The sequence below is a fragment of the Heptranchias perlo genome, chromosome 6, assembly GCF_035084215.1.
Source record: "Heptranchias perlo isolate sHepPer1 chromosome 6, sHepPer1.hap1, whole genome shotgun sequence".
NCBI classification, from domain to species: Eukaryota; Metazoa; Chordata; class Chondrichthyes; order Hexanchiformes; family Hexanchidae; genus Heptranchias; species Heptranchias perlo.
Window position 1 is genome coordinate 30,538,329 of NC_090330.1, and position 15,363 is coordinate 30,553,691.

The 15,363-nt window shown below is 40.2% G+C and overlaps 1 protein-coding gene across 3 annotated transcripts in view; it reads left to right on the plus strand.

The window, feature by feature from the left end:
• atp8a2 (ATPase phospholipid transporting 8A2) overlaps positions 1–15,363 on the plus strand; it is a 450,298-nt gene that overhangs the window by 78,155 nt on the left and 356,780 nt on the right. For all 3 annotated transcript variants that reach the window (XM_067986025.1, XM_067986027.1, XM_067986028.1), the window contains exon 2: positions 3,362–3,500. In XM_067986025.1, the coding sequence (XP_067842126.1) occupies positions 3,362–3,500 (139 nt within the window). The remainder of the gene's footprint in view (positions 1–3,361; positions 3,501–15,363) is intronic.

Here is a 15,363-nt window from a genome sequence, read left to right on the forward strand (position 1 = left end):
TACTTTAGCTGATTGCATTCCTGGATATTTTCCTTACCAATCACATTGGAGAGTATATTACCTGCTAAGCCATAGGGAAAACTCAGATTGTTCTTTGCTTCCTGTAGGAAACATACATCCCGAGGGAAGGCATAATGGTCCAAGTTCACTCATGTTATTGAGTGAGGTGACGTGTGTCAACCTTTGTCAACTGCCCTTTTTAGCTATCAAGTTCATTCCCCATTCTCTAGAGAGTAATACATTTCTGGTTGTGCTTTCTTTTTGCCATTTTATAACATTTAAACTATTTGAAATTATTATAACTTCTCTCTTCCTCTCGCGAAATGTCCTCCCAGTTTGTTACTGTATCTTGGATGGAAAGCACCTGATGTTATATGCTGCTGTGTTGTGGCACTCTCAGCTTATTACTGTATCCAGGATACCAAACACCTGAGGTAATACGATGCTGTGATGTCATGATGTGAAGGAAGACACTGCACAGTGACAGGGTTAACCCATGGCAAATTATATGCAATAATATAGCTTTCAGAGATCTAGAAGCTGATTGCAAACTAGGATCTTTCTTGACTGGGAAAATCAGATAAATGAAATGATCTTAAAGTGATGAAAGGTAATGCAGAATGTAGTTGAACGTTTCGGAGTTGAGTGGGGAGGTGGTCAAGGGAGCAAGAGATGGATCTCATGGCAGAGATGAGCTTGGACAGGACAGGTGCAAGTATTTACTCTCCACAACTGGATTATTGAACTTTGAGTGTTATAGGAGGAGCAGTATTGCAGTTGGGTTATGATTGGCCTAATTTTCTGTCATTCCTGCTATCAAGTTCACATTTCTTGAGGTCAACTACAGGAAAATTGTACCTAGCTGCCGTTTTGATTGGTGCATTAAAATCTAACTAGATATTTTGCTAAGGAATTGGTCAGAAGGAAAATGGAAGCACAGTTGGGCATTTGAGCTGCCTATATTCCCATAGCAGTGGAGAGTCCCATTTTGGGAATTCTGTTTTTTTTGGCGAGAGGGGCTTGGATTAGAAACCTTAAGATGTTATTTGAAGTCCAGTGAAGGCTGTTGTCTGGTAGTAGCTACTTACATCCAACTATGACGATTGTAAGATTAGGTGATGTACCAAATATTTTAATCTCGAGCCACACCGTTGGAAGGAAGCCATCTGGCAAGATTTTTTTTGGCAATTTTTAAATTTTATTCTCCATTGTGTCAGAGACTAAGCTGCTTCTTTCCATGTTTCCTGTAAGTGTTTGCTGACCCCACACATTCCACTGACATGTTCCTGGATTCAAACTGGCATATACTTTCCTGTAGGCTGTTAATTAGTTGGTTCTCCTAGCCCACCTCCATGCAGAGCTGCAGATTTTCCCCTTGCTTCTCATCACTACAGCTACATAGAGAAACAGGCCCCTGCCACATCACGCTAAGACCAACTGCACTTCTGCAAAAATCAATTGCATAACAAGAGAGTTGAGAGTTTTATGCTATCCTTGGTGGGGAGTCAAAATAAACCGGTGGGGCGTCAGAAGAAATTACAACAGTCATCTGATCCCAGTCAGATCAAAATGTGGTATCTTCCTTTCTTCCATTGTGTCCTGTACTGTTCATGACTTCAAATAACATCTTAAGATTTCTAATCCAAGCCTCTTTCTCCAAAAAAGAACACAGAATCCCCAAAATGGGACTCTCCACTGCTATGGGAATGTAGGAAGCTTCCATGCCCAACTGTACATCTGCTTTCCTCTGTGTCTCTGCTCAGCCATCCCAGAGGTTACCACCACTATTTCCCTCTTGAATGCCACCATTGCTGTCTGAGAGTCCACTGCCATTTTCTTCCTCGCCAGTGTTTCTAATCTTTTCTAGACCATCTCAAGCATACTCCACAAGACAACCATAACTCAATAGTTTAATCAGTGTTGAGCATTTCAGAAGTTATCAGCATCTGTCTGGGAGATATCTACATATCTATCACACCTGTGAAGCATGATTTCGTTTCTATTCAAATGGTTTTAACCTGGAAATGCATCATGGGAAATAAACTACTTTGTCTAACCATTTTGTTCTGTGGTATGAGCCTGTTGGGTCTGTGTTGTGCATAGGAAGGCAATACATGATGGCATCAAACTCTCTTTTGGAACATTAAAATTCTCTTGTTCAAAAAACTGCACCCGGTGGGTAGGAACTGCTGCAAGGCTGTCATTTGCCTGGTCAAAAAATATTCAGAAAATGCTCAAATATTCTGTTTTTGCATTAGTTGCAGATTCTTTGGCAGAAATTCAAATAATGTTTGAGTAACATTCAGCAAACATCCCAAAATGTAGATTCTACAGCATTCAGGACTTGAATCAACTTTGCATAACACACCATTGGATTCTCCTCTTCCCCGACTGCCATGCATCAATTCCTGGTCAAGCGACTAGATAGACTGCTCTACTACTGAGCTGATGCCATTGTTTAATGGGGTATGGGCAACGGTCACCCAGGTTGACACTCTATCTTCAGCTTTCTACTGCATTCTCCATTCTGTATAGCTGAACTGAGATTGGGAAGTCATGGTGCAGTGTGTTGATTCACTAGTACACTGCACAGCTGGGTCTGTCGTACCATATTTTATAATTTGTTCTTCCTAAACTAGCTTTGCTGAGGCAATACTTCAGTTATATTCTGAATAAAAAATTAGAATTACAATGATAAAACTCTGATTGCTAGGAATATGAGATGTATTTGCTATAGTAGCTGCATATCTATTATGTTGTTGCAGAATAGAAATGATTATTGAATCTGCCCCATAGATCAGTATAACACTGACAGATGGGCTGATTGGTGTATACTGCCACAAGGTTACTGCCTGCAGATCCCAAGATATTGGGCGGGGTGGGGGGGCGGAATCCTTAATATTACATTAGTTGTCCATTTAAGTATCCCTTATCAGCTTGCATAATTCATTACACACATTGAGTGAAAAGTACTTGGTCAGGCATGCTCTTGCAAAGCAACCATTTATCTGGCGGGGACACTGGCAGTTCACTGGTGCAGCTTGCACTTCCATCATTGCCTGCCTTCCCATTGGTCTAACAAAATGATTTCTTTTGTATTAATAGCCCTTTTGTTGCTCTGAAGGTTATTTATTTTGTAAACCTGAAAGGCTGCTGATAGCTGTGTGTGGGTGCCCCACATACATTGAACAAAGCGTGCCTGTCAGTCATTGTTTACTGAGCATTGTGCCGTTCTCAGCAGCTTAATTTACTGCGAGTGCAGCCCTGCTGCTTTATCAAACTTTTAACATGTGCCATCAGTGAAACGTGAATTCTGTTCACTCCAGAATACTGAACGAGTTCTTTTTGGTCTGAACACTAGGGCCTGGTTGTTCGTCCTCAGGCTACGAGAAAGCTGATGATGAGATGTCTGGAACTACATCTACAGAGTCGGATCAAGCAGCCCGAGTTATCAATATCAACCTGCCTCAGATAACTAAATTTTGTGACAACCGTGTCAGGTAAGAAAATTCTGTAAACTTACAACAATTTATGTGTGAGGGTTAGAATATTTACAGTCATATATTGCAGGGGAAAGTTTCATTTTTCTCCACAGAATTGTACAGTTTGAACTATTTATTGACTTTTTAATTGTTACTTATTGCAATATGCAGTGTTAATAGAAATAAATAAGCCTCTGTGCTTGATTGTAGGAAACCTAATTTCATGTTCTGCACTAGAACTGTTTCTTTAAAATACACCAAATTAAACTCAACATAAAGTTTGTTGAGCAAAAAAGTGACCTTTTATGCAAGTTTAGGTGACTGAAGCAATATCTGCTCAAAGTTTTTTGCAGTACATTGCAAGATACAGGTTTGCTGTATTTGTGATTTCACTTGCTAATGTGTGCTCTTCAATTAAAATATAACATATGCCAGAGGTGTAGATTGTCCCTGAGCTCCTTAATTATCTCGTCTTTTTTGGTCAGTTCAGGTTCGTGTTTGGATGCAGCTGATTCTGTTATAATTTGCAGCGCTGGTGTGGAAAGAGGGTTGTGTTCCCCGTTTAGGCTGTAGGTTTTTGAACTGGGTTCTAGATTTTTGCCCGGGGTTAAGCATACAATGCGTTGCGAGCATGTTTGGAGAATTATCTTTTTGACTTACTAGCATGTTATTTCTGTTGCTGTAAATTCATTTCAAAAGATATTTTCTGCAGCAATATTACATTTTTCCTTTGGCTAGCTCATGCTGTCTTTTGGAAGTTGGGTCAGGGGATCCCTTGTCACTATTTGCAGATAGTACCAAACATGAAAGTTTTAAAACCACTGGCTTATGTATACTGTGATGGAGAATGTGCTTTTTGTATGGAGAGCTTTGGAAAGAAATGGCAGGAAGAACAACAGCTCTGGCGGCCTGGTGCTGAAATGGGATTTTGAACTGTGGAGAACACATTTGCGGCTTGTAGCTGCTTGCTGACTTTTTTCCTGGGGAGGCAGCAAGTAACGTTTTCAAGGGATGGATGACTACATCGTACTACTTGAAGTCTGGGAGTAGGAATCTGAACACATATGGTTTGGATTGTAACTTCCATTGGCAGATCTCTGAATTGCAAGTTCAGATTCATTTCCTTCATGGAGAGGCTAGCACATTTTATTTCTGTAAGGTGCTAAAGTAGTGCTCAAACTCCTGAAGCTGTACTTAAATATCTCCAGAGAGCAAACTATAATAGATAATTTGGGTTAATTATAAAGTTATAACTCGAGGAGGGGGTTCTAAAAGCTAGGGAAATATGAACCTCCAAAACTGAATTGTACCATCTGTGCTTTTTCTGGTATATACTTCATTATATACTATGTAGGGAAGTGAATATGCCTGTAATACTTGGTATCTGGGAATGATTACAAGGCAGTTAACTGATCGAAAGAAAGACTTGCATTTATATAGCACCTTTGATGGCCTCAGGGCATACCAAAGCGCTTAACAGCCAATGAAGTACTTTTGAAGTGTAGTCATTGTTGCAGTGTAGGGAAACACAGCAGCCAATTTGTGCACAGCAAGGTCCCAACAGCAGCAAAATGAAAATGACCAGATAATCTGTTTTAATAATGTTGGTGGGGGGATAAATATTGGCCAGAACTCCCCTGCTTTTCGAATAGTGCCATGGTATCTTTTGCGTCCACCTGAGAGGACACGGGGCCTTGGTTTAACGTCTCATCTGAAAGACACCACCGATAGTACAGCACTCCTTCAGTACTGCACTGGAGTGTCAGCCTAGATTTTGTGCTCAAGACTCTGGAGTGGGACTTGAACCCCCAATCTTCTGACTCAGAGGTGAAAGTGCTACCAACTGAGCCACAGCTGATATCTAATCAATAGATTCAGGTGACATTATGACATATGCAAAATGCATGAGGTAGAACCATCATCTGAACTGTAAGAAATCAGATTACCGCCTTGTTCACTTTGGGGTTTTTTTGTGTGATTTTGTAATTAGTTTTTTTAGTTAGTTTCACCACAGCAAAGGTGCCAACTGCCATGATCTTTGTCTTAACATGATTAATGCTAGCAATGTCATTACTCAAGGAAATGTTCTGCGGTTGATTACTGAAATTCTTTGGTGTGTGAATGATAAATATTTCTAAACCTGAACAAAATCATCTTGAAATGGGATCCATTGGAACAAGTACCGTATAATACATTTGGACTGAGTCCATCAAGCCTGTAAATGAGTAAATAATAGAAAAACCCCATAGAACTGTTGCATTACCAGAAAAGCACCAGAGACATGTATCTAAAAACCCTGCACTAAGCCAAATTTGTTGGAGGAGGTGGAGATGCTAGTAAAATTTGTCTGTCTTTGATTCAAAGTGGAACTAGCCTGAAGGAGTTTTAGTGAGGAAGTGAACTGTGAAGTTGGATGTGCTATCGGTGGTATAAGAAAAACTAATGGCTTAGGAAATGGGAGATATGATGTAATCACTTCTAATTAAGTTGAACTTGAGAGATAATGATCACATTATGGGCACTGCAGTGTAATCACTTTATTTCTGCAGTAGTTTATTGTGCATTGTACATTTTAGGTAGATTCTCTGGAGTTGCGTGGTTCACGAGCTGATTTTAAAAATAAAATAATGTTGCTAAATCCCTGTCAGCATTTGCTATTGGCTATCAAGTGTGCATATATTGATTCTGAATTCAAGCTTTAACATTTGATTATATCTGATTTTTCAAAGAAAAACTGTCAATTTGGAAAGATCAGAAAATAGGCCAACAAATAACTGTTCAATTTGTTCATTTTTCAAAACATTAGTTACTTTGTACATTTTGAAACCAACTTTGTTTTGCAACAGTATCCATATTCAGGAAGTTCTGGGATATTCTCTAGATAAAGTAGCTTTAATTTTTCAGCACAAGAAGTTTTTATTGTGTGTACGTAAGTGTAGTATTAGCTGAACATCCAGATATCTTTTGCAACAACTATATGATTTAAATATCATTTCCCATATGCTGTGCCCTTGTTTCCACAGAAAATATTTTGTTAAAAGGATTCAAAGGCTGCAGTGCTTCTACGCAGCAGGATCAGAAACTGCATTTCTATTGTGCTAGGACCCATGCCTGTGGTGTCAGCCCTCAACCTACAGGTCTCGCGAAGCCGGCTGCAACCCAAAAGTAAACTTGCTGAGACTTGCTAATACTAATGGCTAGGAAGACCTACTTTTACCGCGTCTTCATAGCCTTAGTGAATCCCACCAAATTTATTGGTGCCACTAGCAATGGCCTTAGTGCAATATAAAAGCATCTTAACATCACTGGATCATAGGAAAACAGGATACTAGTCAGGGTGGTTGAGTCCTCAAGTGAGCCTAGTTTGCCTATGTAGTTCCTAATAGGGAAATTTCCTATATTGGCTGGCTGCTCACTAGGAGAGATTCTAACCTATACAGAGAGAACTTAATATCAGTGAATAAGGCAATCCACGGATTCTTGTCCATTTCCATCAGATGGTCAGTGAGATTTTCTTATTGGGGGTGGCAGTGTTGCCAACATTTGTGCTTCTCAAAAGAAATCCTGGTGCTGCAACCCAGCAGAAGGCTAGAGATAGCACTGAAGTGGAGCTGAAGGAGTTCAGCTCTGTCCGAACATGGCATTGAGATTTTCTTTTGAGAACCTTAAGTTTTAATAATGCTGTGATGGAAACAGGAATAAACATTGGGCCCTCTAACATTGCATAGAAATTAAAAATGCTTTTGCCGTAAACACAAGCATTGGGCAGATGCAGTTTTTAACATATCCAAACAAGAAGCTAAGCCCTTTGTTGTGAGACTGCAATTTGCTGAGCATGCATTAGGATCATAGTGATCTTGCACAATAGGAGGGATTCGGCCCATCGTGGCTGACCTCACTGTTCCATCGGATCAGTGACACTCCACGGTGCAGTTGTTGGCCCAACAAAACTGACACATTCTCACTGCCACATTACTGTTAGTTTGTGTTAGAGGTTACAATCCTGCTGTTGATCCAATGAAAGCCAACTAAAAGGTAACTTTATGCAGCTACTGTAGCTGACCAATTACTGCTACTCAAAGCAACAATACTAGTTCAGTAATATCTTGGAAATTTATTTAACAATTTAGTTTTACAGAAAGTGCTATGGTTACATTATTAGAATAGATATAAGACAAGATTATAAATAATACAGCACTTGTGAATCAAACAATGGATACAACATTTTTAATACTACATAAAAAAAAATCAATACAGATTATCAACCTGATATAAAATTCTACTTCCTACCCTGCCGAAATTATATAGGAACATAAGCATAGAAGTAGGCCATTCAGCCCCTCGTGCCTGCTCCGCCATTTAGTTAGATCATGGTTATTCAGTACCTCAACCCAATTTATCTGCCTTTGATCCATATCCCTTGATACTCTTATCTCATAAAAAAATCTGTCAATCTCAGCCGTGAAAATTTCAATTGACCCAGCATTCACAGCCCTTTGGGAGAGAGAATTCCCGATTTCCATTACCGTTTGTGTGGAAAAAGTGCTTCCTGATTTCACTCTTTAGTGGCTGAGCTCTAATTTTAAAATCATGCCCCTTATTCTGGATTCCCCCACCAGAGGAAATAGCTTCTTTGTATCTACACCATCGAATCCTTTTTAACATTTTAAACATCTTGATTAGATCACCTCTCCATCTTATAAACTCAAGGGAATACAAGCCAAGTTTATGCAACTGGTCCCCATAATTTAACCCTTTAAGCCCTGGTATCATTCTATAAGACCATATGAGATAGGAGCAGGAGTAGGCCATTCGGCCCCTCAAGCCTGCTCCGCCATTCAGTGAGATCATGGCTGATCTGATTTTTACCTCAACTCCACTTTCCCTCCTTTTCCCAATATCCTTTGACTCCCTCAGCCTTGAATGTATTCAATGACTCAGCCGCCACAGCTTTTTGGGGTAAAGAATTCCAAAGATTCACGACCCTCTGGGAGAAGAAATTCCTCCTCATTTCCATCTTAAACGGGCCACCCCTTATTCTGAGACTATGCCCCTTAGTTTTGGATTCCTCCATGAGGGGTAACATCCTCTCAGCATCTACCCTATCGAGTCCCCTCAGAATCTTGTATGTTTCAATAAGATCTCCTCTCATTCTTCTAAACTCCAATGAGTATAGACCCAATCTGTTCAATCTTTCCTCATAAGACAACCCTTCCATACCCGGAATCAACCTAGTGAACCCGATGAATCTGCACTTCTACTCCCTCGATGACAAGGCCATTATATCTTTTTTGAGGTGTGGTGCCCAAAACCGAATCCAGTACTCCAGATGGGGTCTGACTAAGGCTCTGTACAACTGAAGCATAACTTCCTCCCATTTGTATTCCAGCCCCCTTGAGATAAAGACCAACATTGCATTAGTCTTTTTCATTACTTTTTGTACCTATGCACAGGCTTTGTGATTTTGTACTTGGACGCCCAAATCTCTTAGCTCCTCCACAGTTCCTAGTCTCTCACCATTAGGGAGATATTCTGATTTGCCTTTCTTCGATCCAAAGTCGATGACTCCACACTTTCACATATTGAACTCCATCTGCAACAGTTTTGCCCACTTACTTAATCTATCTGTGTCGCTTTTGTAACTTCCTGCCCCATCGACACAACTTACTCTGTCTCCTAATTTATTATTATCTGCAAACTTGGATATACAACTGTATATTCCTTCATCCAAGTCATTAATATATATTTGATGAACAGCTACGGCCCCAGTACAGATCCCTGGGGTACACCACTTATCACACCCTGCCAATCAGAGTACATTTGCTTTAGAGTATGCTCTCTGTCTCCTACTTGCCAACCCATGTTACACTTACTTTTATTTCTCCTGTATTAGTAAATCTGGAGTGACTAAATTAATATTGGTTTTGTATTGATTGTGGATCACATTGGTTTCCATTAGGCTGTGGTGATAAAATTATATGTACTCCTTACTTCATATAAGGACAGACTACAAGGCGAATATTTTGGCTGAATGAATGAGTGGCAACGTTTTCTAATTTTATGTAGGGTCCTATTACAATTATTGCCGACTTGTCCAGCAGCTGCTGTGCTTTCACTTTACAACAAACGTAATGGATCTTTGTGCCGTGTCTTGTGAACACTGACCTCGGTAAATAATTACTCATGGGGAATTAAGATGGTTCCAGTAGATATTTTTTCACTTCTTAGGTAATGTAACATATGCTGGTAACTGAAGAGAAGTTAGAGGGGAGTGTAGATTGGAATCTTCCACAAAAGGTGATGAAATACTTATGCTTGTATTGAAGAAATCGAAGTTGTTGAAAGAAAGAAAGAAAGAACAAACTTTCATTTATATAGCATCTTTCACAACCTCAGGATGTCCCACAACCCTTTACAGCCAATGAATTATTTTTGCAGTGTAATCACTTGTAGGGAATGTAGGGAAAGGTAGAGATTTTGGATGATTCATATTTCTGAAATAACATTGAATTAGAAAATCAATTCTTTCTGGCAGTCAGATATTTTGGTTGTTGGAAAAACTAGTTAACTATTCACTGTAAGCATCAGTAAAGCAAGACAAGTGGATACAAAGAGATGCCCCATAAATCTGAGTATGATAGCTGGAATACAAGAGCATTGAATTTCCTACTTGGAGATGCAAGTTTGTATCCCAGCCTCAGCTGACATTGGTACTTGCAACTTTATTTTGTGACCAAAACCTACCAGCTCCAGAATTTGTCACGTCAGAGATTCAGCAGAAATGGGAAAATAAATTTAGGTACAACTTTCTCATGGCGGTGGAATCCAATCTCGTGAAATGCTTACATGTCTCATGGGGGCACAAGATGCTCTGTACAACATAATTCCACAGTCTATCTCTGTGGATTGTTAAAATTGGGTCATGCCAAAGTGGACCACTAACGATGATGTGACAGGTGGTGAGGATGTGCCACAAACCAGTTGGACTTTGACGATGTCCAAGCATTGCACCTTTCCTGGAACATTTCTAAGGTGTTGGGTGCTGAACTAGAATTGGATCATAAGTTATGCTAATTCTACTTAAAACTCTTCCTGCTTATTGCAGTAGAATGATTTAATTTGCCGTACTGGTGGAAAATGCCTTATTTTTGGCTTGAAGATCAAAAGATTTCCTCTAGAAATGGAACTTTGCTATCTTGGAGGCATTAACTTTCAACATTGTAATTCCAAAGCTCAGGGTGAAGGAACTTTTAAACTGGTGGTGGGGTTGGAGACAACCCATGGGACAGCTTATAATTCTAGTTCTGACCTGTTTGGAAATATTGCCCCGATCCTATTATGGTACAGAGAGGACTGCTACACTGGTCTATTTTTGGGGCTGTGACTGTGAACCTCTGTTGTTCACCTGCCCCAAAAATAGACCAGTGTAGCAGTCCTGGGTGACGGGATGGTTTTCTTTGCAATGACCATGTTAAGTTTAATGATTAGAGTTAAGCTTTTAATGATCTGCGATTTTTAAATACATAGCTGGCATATGCTAGCTTCTCATTGATTTTTTTTTAAATTCACTTTCGGGTTGTGGGCTTCACCGGCCAGGCTGGCATTTATTGCCCACCCAGAGTTGCCCTGATACAACTGAATGGCTTCCACTTCAGAGGGCAATTAAGAGTCTGCCCTCTTTCTTCTATTTAATCCTGCAAGCCACTGTCCTAATAGGTAAAATGGTCCTAGCTGAACAAGCTGTGGAAAGCTTGCCAGTATTATATAATGATAAATTCTGCATTTTTAGCTGGTTAAGCACCAGTAGTATCCAATGTACATGTGGACGTTCCTAAGCCTTGGTTCTGCCAACCTGTGCTTAAGATTTCTGGATTTGGTTAAGTGGGGTGTGACACTGTGGGGAGACAGTGGGTATTTCTGTGGGGCAAACAGACATTACATGTAGATTTTTGGATCGGAGACTCTTGTACCTGGTGGGGGTTTCTGCACGTCAGACACCTGGCTGATCAAAAAAGACATAAATTTCGTACATACAGAAAATGCAGATTCGAAGGACTTCAACAACTAATCTGGTTTATTTACAAAACTAGTGGATCTTGTGTGGTGTTTCTCATAGTTAGTCTTAAGTCTGGAACATGGTTGTGATCAGTAACTGCTAACCTGTTCTGTGCCTTTAAGAGTGACTAGCAGATGGCTGTGATGCCTTTACTTTAAAGGTGATTACTTGTAGTTAGTTACAATACTAAGCTTAAATGACAGGTCTTGTGTTTTGCAGGTATTAAAAGGGATTAGAATAGATCCAAATTCAGGTAATTAACCTCAGCAATTTATAAGTAGATACAATCAGAGGGCAGTTAAATTTCAGGCTCTGGGTCAGTGACTGGCTTTGTTTTTTTTAAAAAATAATTCTGCTCCTGTAACAACGTGTGATGTGCAAGACTTTTACAAGTACGGTACTCTTAATTCTACTCCTGATTTAAACGTGCTTAATTGAGTGGTCTGTTAATTTGATTTGAAATTGTTCAAAAAAAGGCTTTTGTTTTATTTAAGTTGCTTCATTTTGAGCAAAAACAACTTCAAATTAATCGGAGTGAACTGTATGACAGGTTCAGTAGAACTAGGCTAATTCTGGAACACGAGACAACTAAGATTTGTAACGTCCACAAACGACAACAATTTGCATTTTTTTGTGTCTTTAATGTAGGAAAACGTTCCAAGGCACTTCACAGAAGTGTGATCAGACAGAAATTGACACTGAGCCACAGAAGGAGATATTAGGAGGGGTGACTCAAAGCTTGGTTTTAAGGAGGGTCTTAAAGGCAAAAAAAGAGATGGAGGGGTTTAGAGAGGGCATTCCATAGCTTATAGCCTAGACAGCTGAAGGCATGGTGGCCAATGGTGGGATGAAGGGAGTGGGAGATGCGCAAGAGGCCAGAATTGGAGAAATGCAGATTTTTCAAAGGGTTCTCGGGCTGGAGGAGGTTACAGCGATAGGGAGGTCAATACCATGGAGGGATTTGAACACAAGGACGGGAATTTAAAATTTAAGCAAGCACGGGGTGATGGTTGCAGGACTTGGTGCAGGTTAGGATATGGACAGCAGAAATTTGGATGAGCTTGTTTATGGAGGGTGGAGGATGGGGAGCTAGCCAGGGGAGCAATGGAAGAGTCAAGTCTGGAGGTAACAAAAGCATGGATGAGGATATCAGCAGTAGATGGGTTGAGGCAGGGGTGGAGATGTGTGATATTATGAAGGTGGAAGTAGGCGGCTTTTGAAATGTCGAGATATGGGCTTGGAAGTTCAGTTGGTGGTTAAATAGGATGGCAAGGTTGCAGACAGTCTGGCTCAGCCTGAGACGGGCCGGGGGAGGAGGATTCTTACCTCTTTGGGTGAAGAAGTTTCTTCTGAATTCCCTGTTGGATTTATTAGTGATTATCTTATATTTATGACTTCTAGTTTTGGACTCCCCCGCAAGTTGAAACAATTTCTCTATGTCTACCCTATCAAACCCTATTATTATCTTAAAGACCTCTATCAGGTCACCCCTCAGCCTTCTCTTTTCTGGAGGAAAGAGCCCCAGCCTGCTCAGTCTTTCCTGATAAGTATATCCCCTCAGTTCTGGTAGCATCCTTGGGAATCTTTTTTGCACAAGTCTTCTTTCTCTACAAATTTAACATAACTTCTCTGATTTCCAGTCGAACCATGCCTCTGGTCGAGGGGCAGCATGCAGATGAAGAATAGGAAGGGGCCAAGGATAAATACTTGGGAGACTCCAGAGGTAACAGGGTGGGAAGAGAAGCCATTGAACATAAGAAATCGGAGCAGAAATAAGCCATCCGGTCCTCGAGCCTGCTCCACCATTCAATAAGATTATGGCTGATCTTCTACCTCAACACCATTGATGCCTTTAATATCTAGAAATCTATTGATCTCTGTTTTGAATATATTCAATGACTGAGCCTCCACAGCCCTCTGGGGTAGAGAATTCCAAAGATTCACCACCCTCTGAGTGAAGAAATTTCTCCTCATCTCAGTCCTAAATGGCCTACCCCTTGTTCTGAGACTGTGACCCCTGGTTTTAGACTCCCCAGCCAGGAGAAACATCTGCCCTGCATCTACCCTGTCAACCCCTTTAAGAATTTTGTGTGTTTCAATGAGATCACCTCTCATTCTTCTAAACTCTAGAGAATACTGGCCTAGTCTGCTCAATCTTTCCTCACACAACAATCCTGCCATCCCATGAATCAGTCTGGTGAACTTTTGTTGCACTTCCTCTGTGGCAAGTATATCCTTTCTTAGGTAAGGAGACCAAAATTGTACACAATACTCCAGGTGCAGTCTCACCAAGGCTCTATATAATTGCAGTAAGACATCTTTACTTCTGTACTCAAATCCTCTAGTAATAAAGGCCAGCATACCATTTGCCTTCCTAATTGTTTGCTGCACCTGCATGTTAACTTTCAGTGACTCATGTACAAGGACACCCAGGTCCCTTTGAACATCAACATTTCCCAATCTCTCACCATTTAAAAAATACTCTGCATTTCTGTTTTTCCAACCAAAGTGGATAATGACACATTTTTCCACATTATATTCCATCTGCCATTTTCTTGCCCACTCACTTAGCCTGTCCATATCCCCTTGAAGCCTCTTTGCATCCTCCTCACAACTCACATTCCCACCTAGTTTTGTGTCATCAGCAAACTTGGAAATATTAAATTTGGTCCCCTCATCCAAATCATTGATCTAGATTGTGAATAGCTGGGGCCCAAGCACCGATCCCTGCGGTACCCCACTGGCCAACCTGAAAAAGACCCATTTATTCCTAATCTCTGTTTTCTGTCTGTTAACCAATTCTGAATCCATGCCAGTATATTACCCCCAATTCCATGTGCTCTAACTTTGTTCACCAACCTCCTGTGTGGGACCTTATCGAAAGCCGCCTTAAAATCTAAATACACCACATCCACTGGTTCCCCCTTATCTATTCTACTAGTTGCTTCCTCAAAGAACTCCAATAGGTTTATCAAACATGATTTCCCTTTCATAAATCCATGTTGTCTCTGCCAAATCCTATTATTATTTTATAAGTGTCCTGTTATCACATCCTTTATGATAGATTCTAGCATTTTCCCTACTACTGATGTCAGGCTAACAGATCTATAGTTCACTGTTTTCTCTCTCCCTTCTTTCTTAAATAGTGGGGTTACATTTGCTACCCCCCCTAATCTGCAGGAACCATTCCAGAATCTATCGAATTTTGGAAGATGACAACCAATGCATCCACTATCTCTATAGCCACCTCTTTCAAAACCCTGGGATCATCAGGTCCTTGGGATTTATCGACTTTCAGTCCCATTAATTTCTCTAGTACTATTTTTTTTACTAATACTAATTTCTTTCAGTTCCTCCATTCTCGCCAGACCCTTGGTTCTTTAGTATTTACGGGAGGTTTTTTTGTGTCTTCTTTCGCGAAGACAGACACAAAGTATTTGTTTAATTTCTCTGCCATTTCCTTATTCCCCATTATAAATTCTCCTGTCTCTGTCTGTAAAGGACCCACATTTGCCTTCGCCAGTCTTTTCCTTTTTATATTCCTATAGAAGCTTTTACAGACTGTTTTTATGTTTTTTGCTAGTTTACACTCATATTCTATTTTCCCTTTCTTTATCAATTTCTTGGTCCTCCTTTACTGAATTCTAAAATGCTCCCAATCCTCAGGCTTACTGCTTTTTCTGGCAACTTTATATGCCTCTTCCTTTGATTTAATACTATCTTTGATTTCTCTTGTTAGCCACGGTTGGACCACTTTTCCTGTTGGGTTTTTGTCCCTTAAAGGAATAAATATTTGTTGCAAATTATGTATTAATTCTTCAAATG